This window comes from Sphaeramia orbicularis, chromosome 13, assembly GCF_902148855.1.
Source record: "Sphaeramia orbicularis chromosome 13, fSphaOr1.1, whole genome shotgun sequence".
Taxonomy (NCBI): domain Eukaryota; kingdom Metazoa; phylum Chordata; class Actinopteri; order Kurtiformes; family Apogonidae; genus Sphaeramia; species Sphaeramia orbicularis.
Window position 1 is genome coordinate 25,280,325 of NC_043969.1, and position 21,039 is coordinate 25,301,363.

Consider the following 21,039-nt stretch of genomic DNA (forward strand, 5'->3'; position numbering starts at 1 on the left):
CACATTTTTTTTTAAAGGCTAGTCTGTAAATGTATACATTTTTGTGTAATTTGACTTTTTTAACACTAAAACAAAGAGAAAATGTACAGCTTTCATTATTTATGGGCAGTTATGATAGTTTTTACTGGTCTGACCCACTTTAGATTGAATTGACCTAAAATGATTTTAACATCATTGATTGTTAATTTCTTTAGTGTAATTTTTACATTTCACAAATTCATCCCAAGGGCCGGATTGGACCCTTTGGCGGGCCGGTTTTGGCCCCCGGGCCGCATGTTTGACACCTGTGCTCTAGAGGATGCCACAATCTGGGTAATTCATGAAAACACTTCAGCTGGATGTTCCGACCTCATATATACATACAAAACTGTGACTCAGATCATGGATTGTAATGTTATTGTCTAGCCCTAAATCCTCCTAAATTACCAACTTTTCTCATTACAGACTATGGCATTTTATAATGGCACAGGCTGATATTGGTTAATTGCAGTGCAGCTTTAATCCTAATATTATCTATCGGCTGCTACCAGCACCGACTTCTGCCAATAGCATTCGTTTCTAAAATGTCCTGTTGGCGCCCTCTACTCAGATGTATTGATATTTTCTTACATTCTTATGAACTAGGGAATGATTTAGCCAAAAAGTAATTAAGTAAGTGAATTTGTCTTCTAATCTGACAGTACATAGGTCAATAAATGTGTGTTTTATTGGTCTGTATTGGCTGTGAAAGAGCTGTATGGATGCAGAGAAACCAGCTGATATGAGTTTGTGTCCAAACAGAAGCCAAGAAAAAGACAATTCACATTTAGAGCACTGGTGCACTTTTCCCAGGAAGCCTCTGCTACAGCTATTTGGAGTTTTTTTCTCCACCCCAGGGACTCCTTCCAGACTCCAGTTTCATCCCCCTCTCCTCTTCTCATCTCCACTTCCTTTTCACCGGACTAATGCACCATTACAGTTCCAGGCCTGCAGCTGGACCGTCTCAACCAACACACTTTGTTTGGGTTTAAGCTCCATTCCCAGTCCCACCAGTCTATTTTCCACACAGCGCTAGTCTGACAAGCAAAGCCATCTTAAATCCTGCTTTTCCATGACAATCCTGTTCTCTTGAGGATTTGGATCTGGGTCAAAACAACACGATTCCCTCTAAATTTCAAACGTGTAGAGCTCTGCAGGGAAACATTTTGAGGATTTCTTCGAGAATGCCGCTGATTCTAACCCTTGTAATTCAAGCTCTCTGCTGTTTTATGTCACTGCACAGTGGACAGAGAGTCGAAAAGCTGCAAGATGACAGGATTTAAAGCACTGTGAGGGAACTGGGAAGAGCTCAGGATTGAGTCCCTCTGATATGAAATAGCATATATTGATGATACTGTCAGAGACACACACACCACAAAACCAGTGAGGACTCGGCCTCCTCAGATTTCCCATTCAAACACTCGGCCGGGGGAAATCATTAATGAAACTCTGTGTGGTGAGTTTCCACAAAGCGACAGCCGACCTGCCAACCAGCTCAGATGAACAAAGAGAAACGTGTCAAAGAGAGTAAGAGAAAGGAAAATTCACCTGCAGACAAAACATTCAATAATGCAAAAGACCAGATTAAACAGGAACAGAAGATATTTTATGAAGAAGTTACTTTAAGAATCACTTCAAGCACTCAAATGCAATTTAGCCTTTGGTTTAGTTTGTCAAATTTGCTGCCAATTAGCTAAGATTAGATTAGATGACACTTTATTGATCCAACAACGGGGAAATTCAGTGGTCAAGGCAGCAGCAGAATAGAGTAAAAGAAAAAAATGTGCATGCAAAAAGGTAGTGCCACAAACAGTATAAAATAATAATAATAATAAAAGTAATAAAACTATACAGATAATATACATATTTGCAACAGAACAGAGTGGAGAGGAACTGGAAAATCCACTGATGTGTTGTACAGTCTAATGATTTCCATATCTAAGAGTTACATCTCTTACTGTACCTTCTGTAAATGACACTTAAGATTTTGCGTATGTGAGGACATTCACACTGTCAGTTACAGCAAAATGTAGTTTGATGTACGCACCAAGATGTACACTGAACATGATCAAAATGTTGAATTTGTAAAAGGCGGACACTTTTCACCCTCAACAATCACCATCTTTGAGACATAACAATAGGAGAGGGACCAGAAATGATGATATTGAAGCTGTGATCAGGGCAGATGTTGCAAACACTTATGTACAAACTCATGGTCATTAATCTGATGAACCACACGCCATTTGTTTATAGTCAGAATCATTTCAATGTAACACAAAACTACAGATAAGCCAATAGCAGAAGCTTCATTTAAAACCAAGTTATGATCAGAAAACAGTCAAATAATGTAAAATAATCATTGCATCATAATACAGCCTTTATTTTTGGTCTGCTCCAGTTCATACGGTGAGATTTATCAGTAGAGAAATAATACTTGCACTGTTGGATCTGCTAAGTGTTAGCTTTGCACTGCAAAGTTTGTCACATTGGTCTATTGATTTCTGAAATTATTCATGATGTGCCAGGAGGTCTAGGGTACTGACACAATAACGAAAAAGAGGTTCCCGGGTGTAAACAGAACAGAAGCGTGGAAAGCAGGTTGATTTAACGAAAAAAAGGTACTTAACTTAATTTACCAAAATGACAGAAAAAGTGATAAAACATTGATTGGTACATAAATATTAACTAAAACTAATCCAAAATTACGCTAACTGAAATGCTGCAGTGGAGGAGCCACTGGTTGCCCTCACTGGTATTACAGGACATCAGCTGACCATCAGGTGTGGCCCATCAGCTGATGATCAGGAGGTGGAGCCAAGGAAAAGAATCTGAATGGCACCTGCTGTAACTATGACACACGCTGGTCTCTGCAAGCAAGTACACAATGTAAACAGAGTACTGCATGTAAGTGTACTAGGGATGTAATGATTACCGGTAAAACGATGAACTGCGGTAAAATTGCAGACAGCTAGTATTACCGTTTAAATTCTAATTATCATGATAACTGTGTTTGATTACCGCACTTTTAGGGGAAAAAACACCTATGTAAAGATCTGCTTTTATGTCAAATATTTGAGTGTAGTTTTAATTTATTACAATTTTGATTTTCTATACCTAATATTTGGAACCAATATTCACTTTTAAAGTCTTTGAAAAGGTTCTTTAAGGATCTTTGTGTTATTTATGCAATAAAGTATATACATTTTTCAAATCGGATTTTATAGTTTATTTATTAAATCGGATTTTATATATTATATTTTTTTTGTATGTGTTTTTTATCCTTTTGTGCTGATATAGTAAGTTAAAGTGAAAAAAATAATAAGCAGATGATATAAATGAGGTTGTGCTGAAAAAAATACCAAACATGGGTAGAGTAAACATTTGTTTATATAGTATACAAAGGCAAAATCAAAAGTACTGAAAAACGGACAAAATAGGCTCAGACCACTCAAGGTTAATATTTGAATGTTTCTGCCAACAGAAGGTACATTGTGCCTATTATTTTATTTGTTTTGTTTTTTTTAAATACAACTTGGTTAAATTATTTCAGTGTGTGTATTAGTACTTTTTGAACATTTTGATAATACCGCAATAATAATGATAAACGTGATAATTTTGGTCACAATAAGCATGATATGAAATTTTCATATCATTACATCCCTAAAGTGTACTAAAAGAAGAACTTAATATGAGACACTTTGAATTAGTCTAATTAGTCTAAATAAGAATATGTCTCAAGTGAGAGTGAAAATCTAGGTAGGCTGTCTAAAATTCAACCTACAGGGTGGGGAAGCAAAATGTACAATATTTTGAGGCAGGGATTGAAAGACAGTGTATGACCAATTAGTTTATTGAAAGTCATGAGAATTTATTTGCCACAAGAAATGTACATAATAGAAAATGTTTTTATTCTATGTGTCCTCCTTCTTTCTCAATAACTGCCTTCACACGCTTCCTGAAACTTGTGCAAGTGTTCCTCAAATATTGGGGTGACAACTTCTCCCATTCTTCTTTAATAGTATCTTCCAGACTTTCTCGTAATAGTTTTGCTCATAGTCATTCTCTTCTTTACATTATAAACAGTCTTTATGGACACTCCAAGTATTTTTGAAATCTCCTTTGGTGTGACGAGTACATTCAGCAAATCACACACTCTTTGACGTTTGCTTTCCTGATTACTCATATGGGCAAAAGTTTCTGAAAAGGTATGGATAATAGTGTTAGGTATGATTATGACATCAATATATGTTTGGTTTCAAAACAATTGATGTAGTGCCTGCTGAGAAAAAACAACTAAATGTTCATTGTAAATTTTGCTTCCCCACCCTGTATAATTTCATTTCTGCTTGACAAAAGTAATTTGTACAATGTTAGCTAAATCATAGGTTGTGAATCTGCCAAAGTTAATATCAGTTCTGTTTAATGAATTAGTGCTGAGTACACTCACTGAGGTTTGTTTGGTAATTTTGATCTCAATAGAAACAAAGCAAACAGAGGGTTGGAATTCCCAGCAGGATTATGAATGAACAACAAATGAACTGTGACAAACTGAATGTTTCAACTGGTCGATGTTTGATGTTCATTTCAGAAACAAGATCAGCTCGATGAAGATGTGAAAGACAACAGAGATGAGGAGGCAAATTACATAACATCATGAAATACAACAGCAGCTGGAGCAACTGTGTTCTATTAATAATACAACTTCTGCAAGGAACAACACAAAAATTGTCCTACTTTCACAATGTTGACATGAACAGGCAAACTCAGAAAATCCCTGAGATGATACTGCAGATGAAGAGATGTTTATGCCACAATATGAGGGAAAACACACAAGCACATGGCACACAGTTCTGTTTATACAATTATTGTCTCATTATAGTTTATGGTAGGCTACATATAATAACGTATCAGAAACAAACAATCATTTTAATTAATACAAAATATCTGCAGGTTTGATGAAGCCACATTTATGATTCTGTAAGATATTTTTCAGTGTCACTGATTAAATTTAAGACCTTACATTCACAAAAAATAACAGTACTAATGGCCTTTGTATGAATACTACATATTATACATACTCGTTATTGTCTGGAAACAGTTTTACTATGTTTCAATCCAGCTAACATTACATTTCAATTTCCTTCATGACTAAAGTTTCTGCTACTGACGTTCAAGCTGCTTGAATCCTAAAAACCAATTACAAATTTGACAAACATAGCAACATCATTTATTGTTTCTGTGGAATTTGTAAGAACTTTGACTGTCAGATTTAAAGAAGAATGATCAGTTTTAAGGATAATTAAAGCCTTAATTTAGGATAATCAAATTTAGACACCATGAGTTAAGAGAAAAACACCATCCACAGACTTCATTTGTTTTTGCTGTGACATATGTTTAGAATCAAATCATTCACAGGATGCAGCAAAAAACCAGTCATTTTAACAACATTTGCTTCAGTTTCTCCAATGCGTTTTGGTCGCTTAAATAAATAAATACCTTTAGTTTTGGGTCTGTTAAAGTAGTAAAATCAAGCATAAAATCAGAGAACTCACTGAGGGTTCTTGCTGTTTGATTGACTGGAGAATTAATTGCGTAATCTGTAATGAAAAGAATGATGTGTTGCAGCCCTATTGTACACTTCACACAAAGAACTTGCACTTGCATCTCGACAGCATCTGTGGCGGAAGTCTAGAATTACAGTCTGAGAGCTGAAGGGATCGATGGCCATTAGAGCGTCTCAATCATCTGTGCCATCGTTTCCCTTTATTCATGTTATTGGTGTGAGGTGACTGTATTGATCTCCAGGGAAATTCAACACCTCTTAAAAATCGAGTCAAAAATGATGAAAAAGATAAATGCATCTCTACGGAGCCAAGAGAAATGAGGGACTTGGGAAGGAACAGGCTGTAATTTTCGTTGTGAGTTAAATGTTGTGAGTAGTTTAGCTGAATTGCAAACTGGTACCTGCTTCTTTGTTCCATAAAATGATGAAAAAATCCAGCTAAACTCTGAATTTAACCCCCTTGGATTCAGCATTCTGCCTGAGACCAGACATGTTCAACAAACAAGACTCAAGTTTATCATGAAAACCAACTGGTCCTAGTTGAAATTCATAAATAATGAATCGATTTTTTCACATAATGGCACGTGTAATCTCACTGCCCACACACGCAACATGCTGCGGCAAATTTTATGAGAATCTCACTGACAAAGACACTAAAGCCCCTTTATACTTAATCCTTCTGTTGCCTGAGACTGAAACACAAACCTGCCTATTCTTCTCTACAAACAAAACCTTCGGAAAGTTAAACCAAACACACGCGTAAAGGTTTGACAAGCAGTCGAAGCAGCAGCAGTGCAGTTAATCGGATTTAGAGAAGCTGCAGTAAATTCACTAAAACTGAACTGTAATCTGATCTGTAATGAATATTACTGACTACACCTTGAAACGTGCACGTAGGTCAGTGTCTCCAACAGTAACTATAACTGTAACTATTTTAGAATGTTAAAGTGGTTAGGGTACAGCTAACCCAGCTGCAGGACATGTATGTTAAACAGGTCAGCGGTAAGGCCAAGCAAATTTTAAACTGCCCTGATCACCCACTTTTTGGGGAGTTTATTTTGCTCCCCTCTGGTCACCGTTTTAGGCCTCCTCAGCTGAGAACCGGACAGGCTAGGGATTCTTTTATTCCTGTGGCTATTAGGAATCTGAATCCATGTAGCTGATATCTAGAATTTTTTTATGTGTCAATTTTAAAACATTTTTTTATGTGATTATTTTTTAACACTCATGGCCATTATGGCAGTTAACTTGTGTACTGTGTTGGACCTTTTTTTTTAATTTTTTGTGTTAAGAAGGGAGTGGCTCCATTGTGTGTTGTCCTGTATTGTATAATTTTTTTGGGGTGGCATCTGGTGGTGCTGTTTCTGTGTATGTGTTTTTGTGTATGTGCTTATGTGTTTATGATCCCTGCTGCCCACCGAATTTCCTTTCCTAAGGATAAATAAAGTTGAAAGTTGAAGTTGAAGTTAAGTTATTATTACATGTCATTAGTCACTTTTCCATTGACCCTCAAATTGAGTGAATACAACTTGCGCTTAAAAAAATGTACCTAATGGAAAAACGACAATTTCGCCAAACCTCTCCTTTTTGTGCTAGTAAGAGGTGGTTTTTTGGGCATTGCACAATTGGTATATCACACAAAACTGCAATGGAAAGATCTTTTTCCCGCAACTAGTCACGTGAATTAAAAAATTTAAAAAAACGGATGTTGACAGACGTTACAACAAGCAAAGAAGAAGAATGTTGAAATAAACATGGTGCGGTATGTGTGGACACACCAGGAAACAAACCATTTTTTAACTCTTTCCCCGCCAGAGCATTTTCCAGTGAGTTGGTAGCCAGCGCCAGCCGTTTTGGTCATTTTCACTAATCTTTGGAGGCTCACTGAAAATGTTGTGTTAGGAGTATGTGAACACTGAATACATCAAAAGAAAGAACAGAACTTCAACTTTTAAACACAAAAAACTATTTTATTTTATCTTTATTCGTTCGTGAGATATAAACATTTGAATATTGGTCATTTTCAGGAAAAAACTGAATTTTGAGCAAAAAGCTGAGAAAATTGCATTTTTTTTTCAAAGATATTGATTTTCAAGAGAAAACTGATTTCCTATTTACATTTTTGACTCTTTCTTATTCACCAACAGTAACACTATCTTCAAAATCACAAAATAAAATAATAATAACAGCAATAATAGTAACAAACAGCTCTAAGATATCCCATCATTCCACAAAATGTTAGGGGAATCCACACCAAACTTTAGACCGAACATCTTGTAAAGCACAAGGTTCCTTCTAAACTTTGCACATTTACATACATCAGTTATAAGTCTAACACATAGTAGTTTAGCTTTTGGATATAAACACCTCAATATTCCTCATTTTCAAGAAAAAAAGAAACAAATGCACTAAATACTGTAGATTTCTGGCCTTTGGCTGCACCAGGTCCTCCTGTTGGACCAGCTGCTGTGTTTGATCTGTAAATAATTCTATGGACATCTAGTTATTTATCTCTGTATGAATATATGTATTTATTTATTTCATACAAAAGCCAAATCCAACAGTGTCTTCCCTGTGTCCTGCTGACATTCTACAGCTGAATCTGTTCTGTGTCCTCAGTCTGAATCTGAACTCACTCTAACAGATGCAGACTAGCTTTCCTTTGTCTTGTCCCATGTCTGTATGTCTGTCTTCTCCTTGAATGTCCTCTACAAATGTCTCTTTTCTCTTCCTCCTGTCTGTCATTTTCTCCGTGTTGCTCTGTGCCCCCGCCCCCCCCACCCGCACCTCCGTGTCGGACCTGAGCCGCTCCTTGTTTCCCGTGTTCCGTGTCCGTCTCCCTGACCTTCTATTTCTCCGTTCCTGTCTCTAAATGGTTCTTCTGTAGCTCCATCATATATTGAATTGTCAGACTCTGTCTCCATAATCATCTTTAAGGCTTTTGAAACTGCGCGCGGTTCCTGCAGTCTTCATTTCCTCATTCAGTGACTGCCGCTGGATGCGTTGCCATGGGATACGGAGACTCCAGTGCAAAAACGTTAAACCCGGCCCGTCATTTTTCCGAAAAAGCTGCTTAATTGTTTGTTTTTGGACTAAGGAAAGTAATTCACATGATCCACAACACCTCCAACTACAGTATAACAGTGAAAACACGGATTGACGGAAAATCTCGTCATTGGCGGGGAAGCGTTGGGAAGCAATTGACGGAATATCTCGTCAATGGCGGGGAAAGAGTTAATTTAGTATAGAGGGGTAATATATAATAATAATGAATATATCTGCAAATCAACATGATATTTAAGTTCATCGCCATGTTTATGGAATGACTTCTCCTGTTATCGCACTGTTAACAACATTACGCACTTCTGTTTTTTTGACATTTAATAAATCTTGGTAAAGTTTTGCGCAGATGTCCAATGGAAAAGCGGCTACTGTTGAGGTCCTCATAGTTCTGCACAGGCACAGTAACAGACAGCTATAAAGTGTCTCTGGAAATTAAGTTTAACTTCTGCCTGCACTGTTCTGAAGCTCTGCTTAATCACATGGGTGTATTATGTTATTATGCTAATGTTGATTTTTTGCTCCACCAAGTTTTCAGTCGTGAAGTTATTTTTCAACCCATGTGCAAACAGACGTTTCTGTAAGAGCTGACAGAGAGAATCTGAGCCGAATGAAAGAAAGAATGGACCAGTTTCTGTCATTTTAATAATCAGAAAGACTCACACAGAGACCTGTTGGCTTCAAAACCTACTTGTTAATTATTTAATGTCAGATTTGACTGTGGAAATAATATTTACATTTTACAGAAGACAAACATTATGAATGGTACTGGGTTTGTCTGCTGCTGTTGAATAGCAGCTCGGTCCACTGTAAAACTAAATGTCATGTACTTATAAATAGTACTTAGTTAACAAATCAACTGCAAACGACTTCAACATTTATATTCAGCTGCAGAATAGACTCCAGCAGTGTGTCATAATGTGGATTATTAATGTGACACACTGCAGCCAGTGAGAAGAAACTGTGAGTTGTAAATTCCGTTAGTGTTATGAATGGACACAGAATGTTTGATCTGTGCATTAGAGACAAGTTACAATAGTTCAGGAATGTTTCTTTGCACTTAATCAGTCTTTACCTGAGCGGATTTACAAGTTTAACCTGCACATGTTTATGTACCGTGTCATAGAAACCAGAAAAATCTGAACAGACTTTAAACCTCATGTGACCTCCAACCTGACACCATCATAAACCTGACAAAATGTTTCAATGATCCAAAACTACTAACACTTGAACAATTATTACCTTAAGTTCTCCTCAGGCTTCAGTATGTAGATGCTAACAACTCCTTAGGAGATACTTTATCAGCAGAGTTAGGGTGTGTGTATGTAGTTGTTAGAAAGTTTGTTTAGGCATGGATTCACAGTAAAAGTGATGGGTTTAGTCCAGATTAATTTGCTGAATTTGTTAACATACTGATTTGCTGCTGCAGAAGAAATAATGCTGAGGGTTCACCATAAGTCTGTGAGCAGCAGGTCTGTCTTCTGTGAGTCTAATTTACACAGATGTTTAACAGTACTGCTCATGTAAAAACATTATTGATTAATTCTCTTACAGGAAAAATTAGACCTCCACAGTCGAAGTAATAAAAGAAAACACTGCAGCTGTCACATACTTATGTAGAGGAAATTATGAAGTCATATTCATCTAGATAATGTAAAAGTATTACAATAATGTCAGTCCAAAATGATCAAGTCTTTAGTCACCAAACATTTCAACCACAGATAAGTTGCCTACACTTTTTAGAGGAGAGAATATTGTAATTCAGACAGTGGATTATGAGTCTACTTCAAAAGATCAAAGCAATTCAGGATGAAAGAAAAAGGGACTGTCTTGCGTTAAATGGTGAAATACAATTTATATAACAAAAAAAAAAAGAAACCTTAATTTTATGTTGTTGCCGAAAATTGTAGTTTGCAAATTGAGTAGTTAAACAACAAAAAATTACCCCAAAAGTACTTGAACTACTTGACGCAGCACAAAATATGAATGTAGTTTAACTACCAGCAAGTTAGAGCAAAATGTAGCTGAACTACATAGTTCAGCTACATGTAGTTTAAGTCTCCCCAACACTGGAGACAGACACATTTTAGTGTGGAAAACAATATGGAGACAAACTGTAGAGGATAAAATAAACTCTCTTGGCGTTTGAGGAGATGCCTCTTTACAGGTAAAGCTGGAAGGAACATGAAACCATGAAGCCATGTTTCCACCACAGGAACACAGTTACTGATGCCTACATCATTGCCATAGTAACACATATAAATGGGCTGGTGATGTATGGACACACAAATCCAATCTGATGCCTGCAACAGTGCAGACTTTCTGTCTCGAAAGATCTGATTTGAGAAATAAATGTGATTTGCCTTAAGTCAGCATATCATAAATATGGAGGAGAAAGCAACAGAAAAACCCAGCTTCGTTAACAAAACAGGGCTGAGTGTGTAGTTTACATCTGAACCCTGCTGGTGTGAGCGGTACCTGAAGCAGACGGTGTGCCAGTCGGTGTTGAGGGCCTGGAGGTACTGTTCATCATAGATCCTCTGTTTGCATCCCGCACAGACGGGCAAACTTCCCCCAGCTGCAGAAAAAACACAACAGTAATAAACCCACAGAGGTCAAAGGGCATTCTGTATTCACACTGTGTCCTGTCTCCACATGGTTTATGACAATAGTTGTTTTGATAATTAACGATGTGTGTTTGCATAATGTGACCGATGGTTTTATCCTCATCTCAACTTTAATGCAAATCACCTCTGCTGGTTAATAAATATAAAGTTATAAAATATTCTCCTCTGAAAGCATCATCATTATATGGAGACTGCACAGACCATTACTGAGTCGAAGTGTGTGTAAACTCTAGCTCGCTGTGGCCACAGATGGCCAAGTTTTTAATGAGAATATTACACAGCAGGGTGAAACCAGTGATCTGCTACAAACACCTTACAGTTTGGTGTTTAATCATTAAATTCGGCGGACTGATACAAACAAAACAAATAACATTTTCACATTCAGTTCTGCTATTGTTGATTTAATAGGCAAGACTTGTGCTTAAATGTGATTAGAGTCAATAAAAAAATAATCAGCAACCTTTCTGATATTTACTTAATAGTATTAATAACTTTTCAAGCAAAACGGCAAAAAATTGCACTATACTATGAAATATCTTTAGAATTTGGTGTTGAATAGACAAATATGCATCTGATGACATTACCTTTAGTTCTGGGAAATTATGAGATTATGTCACATATTAAGAAATTATCTAAACGTATCATTAGTGTTGAGAATGAGGAGGTCTGAAGTTATGCCAAAGACGCCAATATATCAAAATATGCAGTGAATCTATTCATACCCACTGTCCAGCAGATGCATGCGACCACTAGAGGGAGTAGTGAGTCTGGTGAGGAAAACTAACGCCATGGGCCTTTGACCAAAACATTAGAAAATGGTCAGATGGGATGAGAACCATTAAGAAACAACTTTTAGAGTCAGAGAAAGTGATAAAGGCTAGAAGCACTGTTGCAGCTTTGGAATATTAATCCTACATATAATATTACTATATAACCCTTTTAAAGGAGTCAATACTAATCACTAACAAACTGTCGCAGTCAAGGCATGATTTTATCACTAAAATGAAGAACTGACATCACTGAGTGGAATCATGACCTCAGATGAAGAATTTCTGCTTAAAATAGGATTAAATGCCAATAATATATGGTGTTAGTACAAAATAATGAATTTTTTTAAACATATATATTCATGAGCCTCAGCTCCTCAGCTCATTGTTTTTGGAGCAAACAGAGAAAAACTTGGTCACAGCTGATGGAAAAACAGCATCTGCTAATGCAAACACACCTGAGAGCTGATGCCTCTAAAAACTTTAATGTCACAATATGAGCAGAAATGTTCAGACTTCAGAGTTTGTTGCTCAACTTGAACAGTCTGTTAGAGTCATTTCTATGGTGACAGTTATCAGCTGCAGACCTCAAATCCCTGCCCCAGTTTCTAATCACAAAAAATGTTAATTATGATTAGTTTCATGAAAAAAGCTGTTTCGTAGAGTTGGAACAATCAGTGGTGTGACAGATTAAAGAGTGGACAGTAGTGTGAGTGTGTGTGTGCGTGTGTGTGTGTGTGCGTGTGTGTGTGTGCAGTTCATGCTATAAATGGGTTCTGTTCACTGGAAAGGATGAGGCGGTAGCAGCAGACATGAGTTTACATACAGCAGATACCGTTGCTGCATTTAATTTGAATAAAAACACATCACACACTGTTTCCCATCTTCAGCGGCAGTAATGAGGCATACCATCTCTCAAATGCAAAATAACAACAAACAACATTAGAAAGATGGTGGGCAACCAATGACGAAACTGACCTTTTCTATTGTAATCGGTGACAGGAATAAAAAACTTGGAATGATCATTTCACCTACTGCCTGATTTAGTTTATTTGTCAGGAACAATGTACAAATACATTCATCTCAAACAAAAGTGATGCTTTGCACCAGAGTTATCTACATCCCATCTGCTGTCCCCAGGCAGGTGCACACACAATACAGAGCATTTACATTACATGCAACACAAAACTAACCTTAGCTCATAATTACAATAGTTAAAAACTTATATATTTATTTCAATGTCATAAATTTCATATTGTTTCCTAAAAAAGCAGTTTCATCATGTTTCATTCCTAAAACGCAGGTTTCTATTCCATCCCATGATTTCACCTTGATCCAACTTTTGTTGGTTTTCTTTTGCAGTTTTGTCTAACAATACCTCATCAGCCATTATCTGACATTAGGAATATCACCAACTTTAATTTAGAGCCGCAACAATTACTTGATTAATCTATAAACTATTACAACTATTAATGATGATGAGCTAAAAATCTGGGGATAAAAAATCCAGAAGCTCTCTCCTCTGTCGAAATCCACAAAATAAACACAGATCATCTAATGTTGTTTTGGGCTGTTTTAAATAAGTGAAGCCACTTCTCCAAGCCTCCATGTTCAGGCAGATCAGTAGAATCACATTCAGGCTGTGAATGAGTGGTCACCGATTGGTAATAACAGCTGTCAATCATGTACTTAACCCTCCTACATGTCTGAAAACACCTGTGGTCAGATGAAATCTCTCACAGACTAGATCTGGATGGTCTCCTCTCAGATCACTTTAATTATAAATACAGTGTAAAGGTTTTGCCAAGCGATGCTGAAAACAACCACATCCTGCAGCTTTAACTAAATCATGAACTATTTTGATAATCCAGCCATGCGTCTTAAATGTGAATATTTTCTGGTTTCTTTCCTTTTTTATTAAAGTAAACTGAGCATCTTCGGTTTGTGGAACTAACAGTTCATTTAAGGACATTATCATAAACTTTGGGAGACAGTAATCATCATCCTTTACCACTATCTGACATTTTATTCACAAATGAAATATTATTTTAAAAAATAATAAACACATTAATCAATAATTAAACAACAGTTGCAGCTCTAGAATTTGACATAGAAATTGATGATATAGATTGGCTAAACATGTGGAAATTACATCATACAACTACTAGCTCTCGGACATAGAGTGAATTTGCCTGGAAAAACCTTATAAGATTTTTTATTACACCCAAGTTTAGAAGTAAACAGTTACAGAGGCATCAGGAATGTTGGAGAGAATGCGGGGAGATGGATGTTGACCATTCACATGTTTTTTGGAAATGTTCAAAACTTTTGGAATATTGGAAAATGATCTACAATGTCCTATGTTAAGTATTAGGGTACACAATTCCAAAAAAACCCTGAAATTCTTTATTTGTGCAACTTTGGTGATGGCACTATACGTGAATATGATAAATATTTAGTAAAGGTGATGTTGATAGCTGCAAAAAAATGTATAACAAAGAAATGGGGGAAGATGAACGTGCCATCAAAGGATTAATAGATAACTACAATTGAGGACATATTTCTAATGGAAAAACTAACACAAAGATTGAGACTACAAGAACCACAAATGAACAAAAAGTGGAAAAAAATGGACATTATATAAGCAAAATAATTGGTAAGACTGTGCTACCCAGACATGTTCATGTTGTTGTATTTTCATTTTGTTGCTGTTCTTTTAAAATTAATAAAATATAAGTTACAAAAAAAAACCCAAAAACAATAGTTGCAGCTCTGCTTCAACTTGTATATGAAACTGTGAACCTAAGACTTAACTTGAATAAAGCATGAGTTATTACAAATTGACTGATTGATCAGTTTTACTGGTTTATTGGCTCCAATAGGATTTTTCATAAACTACCAGCTAATATCAGGCTTCTCAGCTGTACATAGAGACTATTTAATAGTTAGAAAAATACAAATCACACCTGGAATCAACCAAAATTTGTGGTGTTCAGTTGAGTTTAAGCTTCAGTGATTAAGATTCATCTGTTTATTCATTTGGGTATTTATCATTGTATTATTGTACTAGTTTCTGATAAAGTCAAAAGTACAGTAGTTAATCTCTGTAGAGGATGGGGGGGGGGGGCTTGTGTTGTAGCCCAAACATAAACTATTAACATCAGGTTCAGACTGTTATTAGACAAAAGGTTATTTAGAACATACATCACAGCTGTAAAAATACACATTTAATCCTAAAATTCCTGATATTTGTATTAAATGTAGCAGAGAAACAGGTACTTTATTTCGATGTATGTGGGACTGAAAGAAACCTCAGAACTTCAGGACAGAGACTCTTCAGTTAATGTATATAATGATTAATAGAATGTTTTGTCCCTGTGGATGCAAAATTGTGTATTCTGTACATTTTCCCTGAGCAGTTTCATGAAACCAGAAAAGACAACTTTTTGCTTGTTGCAAACCAAGTGTGTTTTTTCTTTAAAATGGAAGGACACTCAAGGACCTACTGTCTTGTCACCTTGGTTTAGAAAAACAGATTTATCTGGCTAAAGGAAAGATTGAGGACTTCTATAAGATCTGGTCACCCTTAAAGCAACATGACAGACTTTTTCAGCCTTCAAACTATATTTTCTAGTTCATTTTGGTGATACAACTACTCACAATAGGTTTAATTACACTTTTGTTATTGCTCCAGAGCGTCTGTATCACCTGCACTCGTATTATGCAACTTCTGGGTTCGGGTACGGACCCCGACACAAAAAGACCTACAAAATTTGACTGCTTTACGGCATATGTCACTGATATGTCACATAACTGAGGGGAACGCAGTAAATGGCAGTGAGGAGTTTTGAGCTTTTATGTTTGTTTTTAAAGACTAAAGGAGACGAGCTCCAGGGGAACATTCGCTTCCAAAAGGATTTTAAGGACTGTTGTATCATGGCTTTCACTGAGACATGGCTCACCGAACAGGACCACAACTCCGATCTTGCCATTCATGGCTTCGGGACCCCCTTCTGACTGACCCACAATACTGAAGTAACAGGTAAGAACACAGGGAGGTGGGGTATGTGTGTATATTCATGAACGATACTGCAGTTCTGTTATTACCAGAGAACAAATCTGGACACCAGATATTGAACTTTTGTTGGTGTTGTTACTCCCATTTTACCTGCCCCAGGAGTTATAGGGGGGCAAACCCTTATAGAATCAGAAAAAAATGGTTAAAAAAAACAAGCGTCCTGCCCCATCAAATTAAAGTTTGCGAAGTTTCAGGAAGAAGGGAAAAGGTAAATGAGTTTCACAACAACTTAGACTTAGAGGAATTAGAGACGCACTTTTCAAAGGGAAATGCCAATTCTACCTCCCGCAAAGTATTTGATGTTGTACAGAGATTGCAGACTATCTCACCGGAGGCTCCGAACTTTATATTAGGTGATTTTAATCATGTCTCACTGAGGAAGACTCTAGTAAATTTCTATCAGTATGTCTCCTGTCTTGCCTCAGGAAGTTTGCAATGAATGCAATCAATGTCTTGTCAAGAAATGCTCGAGTATTACCGAGATAGAGATTTTACGCCAGTTGTTACAGACAATACCGTTTCTTGACTTTAGGGGGATCCCGTGAGCAAAAGTTCCATGGTGTTTATTTAATACACTTTAGAACAGACTTTTCTGTATAGACAATTAGTAGTAAGTCTCAGATATATTTTGCTGCACTGGCACGATGATGCTGTTGGGGTGGGGGAGGGGTTTATAGGGGATTGTTTTCATGTTTAAGTGTTATGTTGTTTATGTTTAACATTTAATAAACAATATAAATTTGTGGAAAAAAAGTACATTAGTTCATAACACAACAGAGTGGAGTGTGTGGTAGAAAAACGTATAAGCAGGATAATTATCTGAAATAAAATGAAAACACACCAAAATAAAAACACAGACTGTACAACACACATCATGTATTATTCATTTACCATAATATTAAGTTAGAAGAACAATCAAAGCATCATTTGTCTGGAAATTACAAACACATTCAGCTTTAAGTGAACCGTCAATCACTCTCTCAGATATCAATATCCCAAGATAAAATACTGTTGCAGCTTTAATTATTCATCAGCGCCAACACAACATAAAATAATGTTTTGGCAGAGGTTTTGTGTTGTCGGCTCATTTCTTTAATGCCTGAGCGAGCAGGTCTGCAGTAGTAGTTTCATTGATCGTATTGGCTAAGAGGCAGGTCTGGTTTGTGCTAATGCATCTCCTCCCCCACTTCTTTCAATTCATGACTTTATAATTAATAATTTCTCCTCGTGTCTTTATTACAGAGCGTTTCTTCCTAATAGTGTTGTCCTCCTGACCTCTTCTGTCTGTATGGATCTCGCCTCATTAGAAGCAAACAAAAACACACAAACCCTCTGTTTATAACCGGTGTAGTTAATCAAACAGACGCCCCACGCCCATGCCCGGCATTTCTTTCACATGTTAAAGTGCAGTAGTTCCACCTCCAGATGACCCAGACCTGCCTCGATGCAAAGTGAGTCATCTTCTCATAAAAGGTCTATTGTTACGTTTACTGAGTGTGACTGACAGCTACAGTACACGAGCACTGCCGCTGATAAGATAAGATCACACCAGGAGAGGGAACAGTAGCCAATACAGCACAGTGCATACTTAACATCACACATGCAGAACTCTGAAGACTTCTCAAATCAACCTTTGCTTGTCAAGTCCAGAAGAAGTAAATAATTCAGCAATTTACATGAAAGCAACAATTAGCAAAATAAATATGCATTTGTGTAGCTTCATTATGTTTAACCCATAAAGACCCAAACCTCCACCAGCGTCCAAAGTCATCTACTGATCTAAACTGTTTAATAACTGTTGATAGGCTAATCCTATCACACAATGTAAATAGCTGGTGTAAAATACAGTTATTCATCTTCTCTGGTCATCAGATGTAACTCATTTGGACGTTCAGAGGCTTCGTAGTTACCATGGAAACACCGTCATCTTCTACAACACTGATTCACCAGTAAAACCCATAGAGTTGGATCAATGACAGTGGATGGAGACTTTTGTTTTCTGTTAAATTAGTGATATATTTTGTTGAAAAAGTCACTTTTTTCTTCAGTTTTCTGTTTCTGAAATAACAACCATCAACTGTTATCTGAGCTTTTATGAACATCTACATGATCTGTAAATCAAATATAGGAAAATACACAATTTTCACTGAAAAAACACAAAGTAAAGAGGATAATATTACAATAAATGGTGATGAATGACTTAAGAAAGGTTAAATATAGAGAAAAATTAATTTGGGAACTGAGACAAAAGTAACACTGGGTCTTTATGGGTTAATCTCTGAAATCTCATTTGTTTTGATTCTACTTTTGGTGAATCATAAAGTACAGAAAGAATTAAGTGGAACACATACACTGATCTACACGCAAAACACTTCCAGAATAATAAGCACTGAACCAAATCTGGGTCACTAATAAAGAAAAATGAAGTCAAAAGTGCTAGTTGGCTATAGTTATCATGATACAGTATTGGGTCAAAATGTGATTTTCAATGAGTTAAAGAGAGAACAGGTACCAGGCCTACATTTACATTTATGCATTTGGCAGACACTTTTTTCCAAAGCGATTTACAAGGGGAAGATTAACAATTAAGCTCTCTCTACTTTATTTATAAAGCACAACCAAAGTGGACCAAAGTACTGTACAGAAAAATAAATAAAAACCAAAATAAAAGAATAAACTACAAGAATAGATTAAAGACATAAAACAGCTGTAGAATTAAAAACAGTGCTGTACAGAAGAATAAAAAAGCTAAAAAAAAAAAAAAAAAAAAAAAAGTGTAGATTAAAAAAACATAAAACAACTGTACAATTAACTTCATCACACTGTCTGCACATTAGAATACATTTCATTATCACATTCCTTCTAGAGTAGAGTTTATAAATCTACTGTATGGTATAAAAACCCATGCATACTTTATCATAGATCTTGAAAACATGAACCAACCTGCTCTGTTGTCACTTGTTCCTGTTCATCCTATCACAGTATGGAAGCACATTTTATCTCTAGGGTAGATGATTTCCCAAAAATAAAACAAAAAAACAAAAAACATAAACATTAAACTGTAGACCACTGTTATATTTCTAGTGCCAAAGTACAATCTAATAATATAACATATACTCTTTAGGTTGGTGCTATAACATCACACTACTGTTTACAAGGTGGAGCTGCATAGTTAATGAGCTCATACTTCTATTTAATGTTTGCAACAGTCTGGGTATATATATATATATATATATATATATATATATATATATATATATATATATATATATATATATATATATATATTTGACTATCTTTTAAGTTTTGCTGCAAATGTCAGTGTGCATGACAGCAGATGAGCAGTGCATGCAGTCCTGATGGCTGCATCCACAGAAAACATGGCTTCGGTCCGGTACCATATGGACCCAGAGCCGGACGCTCCCTTCAGAGGATCCGCTGTTTAACACTGACAATAAACGACATGTAGGAGGAAAACAGTGCAGAAATGCGTTGTATGTGTGTTTAGAGGATGCTGCAGTTTGTGTGTCTGTGTGTGTTTGTGCATCTCCCGCCCATGCATCAGCTCCAAACCCCCCCCCCGGCTCTCCTTACCTTCCTCCTCTCCCATGCGTTCGTCCTTCCAGGTGCAGCACAGCAGCATCAACCTCATTCACTGTCCGACACCGAGCTCCGGGAGAGAGCCAGCCGCCTCTGGTCCGCAGATAACCGGTGTCAGACCACCGGCGGTCGTGTTGCTGTGCGTCCGTCGGTGTGCGCCTTCCTCCTCCGCCTCCTCCTCCTGCTGCTGCCGCTGGTGGTGGTGGTGGTGCACGTTTCTGCGGCGCTTCATTCAAGAGAGCAAAGGGCCAATGGAGAGGAAACAGGAGATGACCAACCAGGAAGAGGAATGCGTTTGGAGGAGGGAAGGAGGGCGCACAGAGGGCCGGTGTTCAGCAGGGATCAGCCCTGACAAGAGCCGAACAAGGATCAGCCAACCCTGGAGCAACGGATGGGTGTCTGAACACAACAATGGAGCATCTGACAAGAAGAAGAAGAAACACACTGTGTCATGAGCAAACAGAGTTAAATAGAGCAAAAGCCACAAGTTTCAACATCCTATGAAACAACACAACTACACAGAAAATCCACAAGTGTCAACCCTATAAAGCCAAACGCATCATATTTGATACATAAGTTTTGAAGTCCTCTGCATGATCAGTGTGCGGTGGCTCAGAGGTGCAACAGCTCAAAAAATTATCCATATAAGAAAGAAAAAGAGAGCAGCCCAAAAAAATTATCCACAATAAGAAAAAAAAGAGAACAGCCTAAAAAATTATCCACTATAAGAAAAAAAAGAGAACAGCCTAAAAAAAAATATCCACTATAAGAAAAACAAAAAGAAAACAGCCCAAAAAATTATCCACTATAAGAAAGAAAATGAGAACAGCTCAAAAAATTATCCACTATAAGAAAGAAAAAGAGAACAGCTCAAAAAATTATCCACTATAATAAAAAAGAGAACAGCCCAAACAATTATCCACTATAAGAAAGAAAATGAGAACAGCCTGAAAAACTATCCACTATAAGAAAAAAGAGAAGAGCCCCAAAAATTATCTACTATAATAAAAAAAGAGAACAGCCCAAAAAATTATCTGCTATAAGAAAAAAAGAGAACAGCCTAAAAAATTATCCACCATAAGAAAAAAAGAGAACAGCCTAAAAATTATCCATCATAAGAAAAAAAAGAGAACAGCCCAAAAATTATCCACTATATATATATCTCATCCACCTTTTCGATTAGGGGGCACTGTTTACCCGAAAGGTCTCTTGTTTTGGGCTGTTCTCATTTTTTTTCTTATAGTGGATAATTGTTGGGGGCTAGTAGATAACTTTTTGGGCTATTCTCTTTTTTATAGTGGATAATTTTTTGGGCTAGTGGATAAT

At 36.7% G+C, this 21,039-nt stretch overlaps 1 protein-coding gene across 1 annotated transcript in view; it reads right to left on the reverse strand.

Moving 5' to 3' along the window:
- Positions 1-19,765, reverse strand: part of limk1a (LIM domain kinase 1a) — a 74,035-nt gene extending 54,270 nt beyond the window's left edge. The window contains exons 1-2 of the mRNA XM_030151929.1: positions 19,708-19,765; positions 11,120-11,219 (exon numbers count right to left, since the gene is read on the reverse strand). Of these exons, the coding sequence (XP_030007789.1) occupies positions 11,120-11,219; positions 19,708-19,765 (158 nt within the window). The remainder of the gene's footprint in view (positions 1-11,119; positions 11,220-19,707) is intronic.
- Between the last annotated feature and the right edge of the window lie 1,274 nt (positions 19,766-21,039).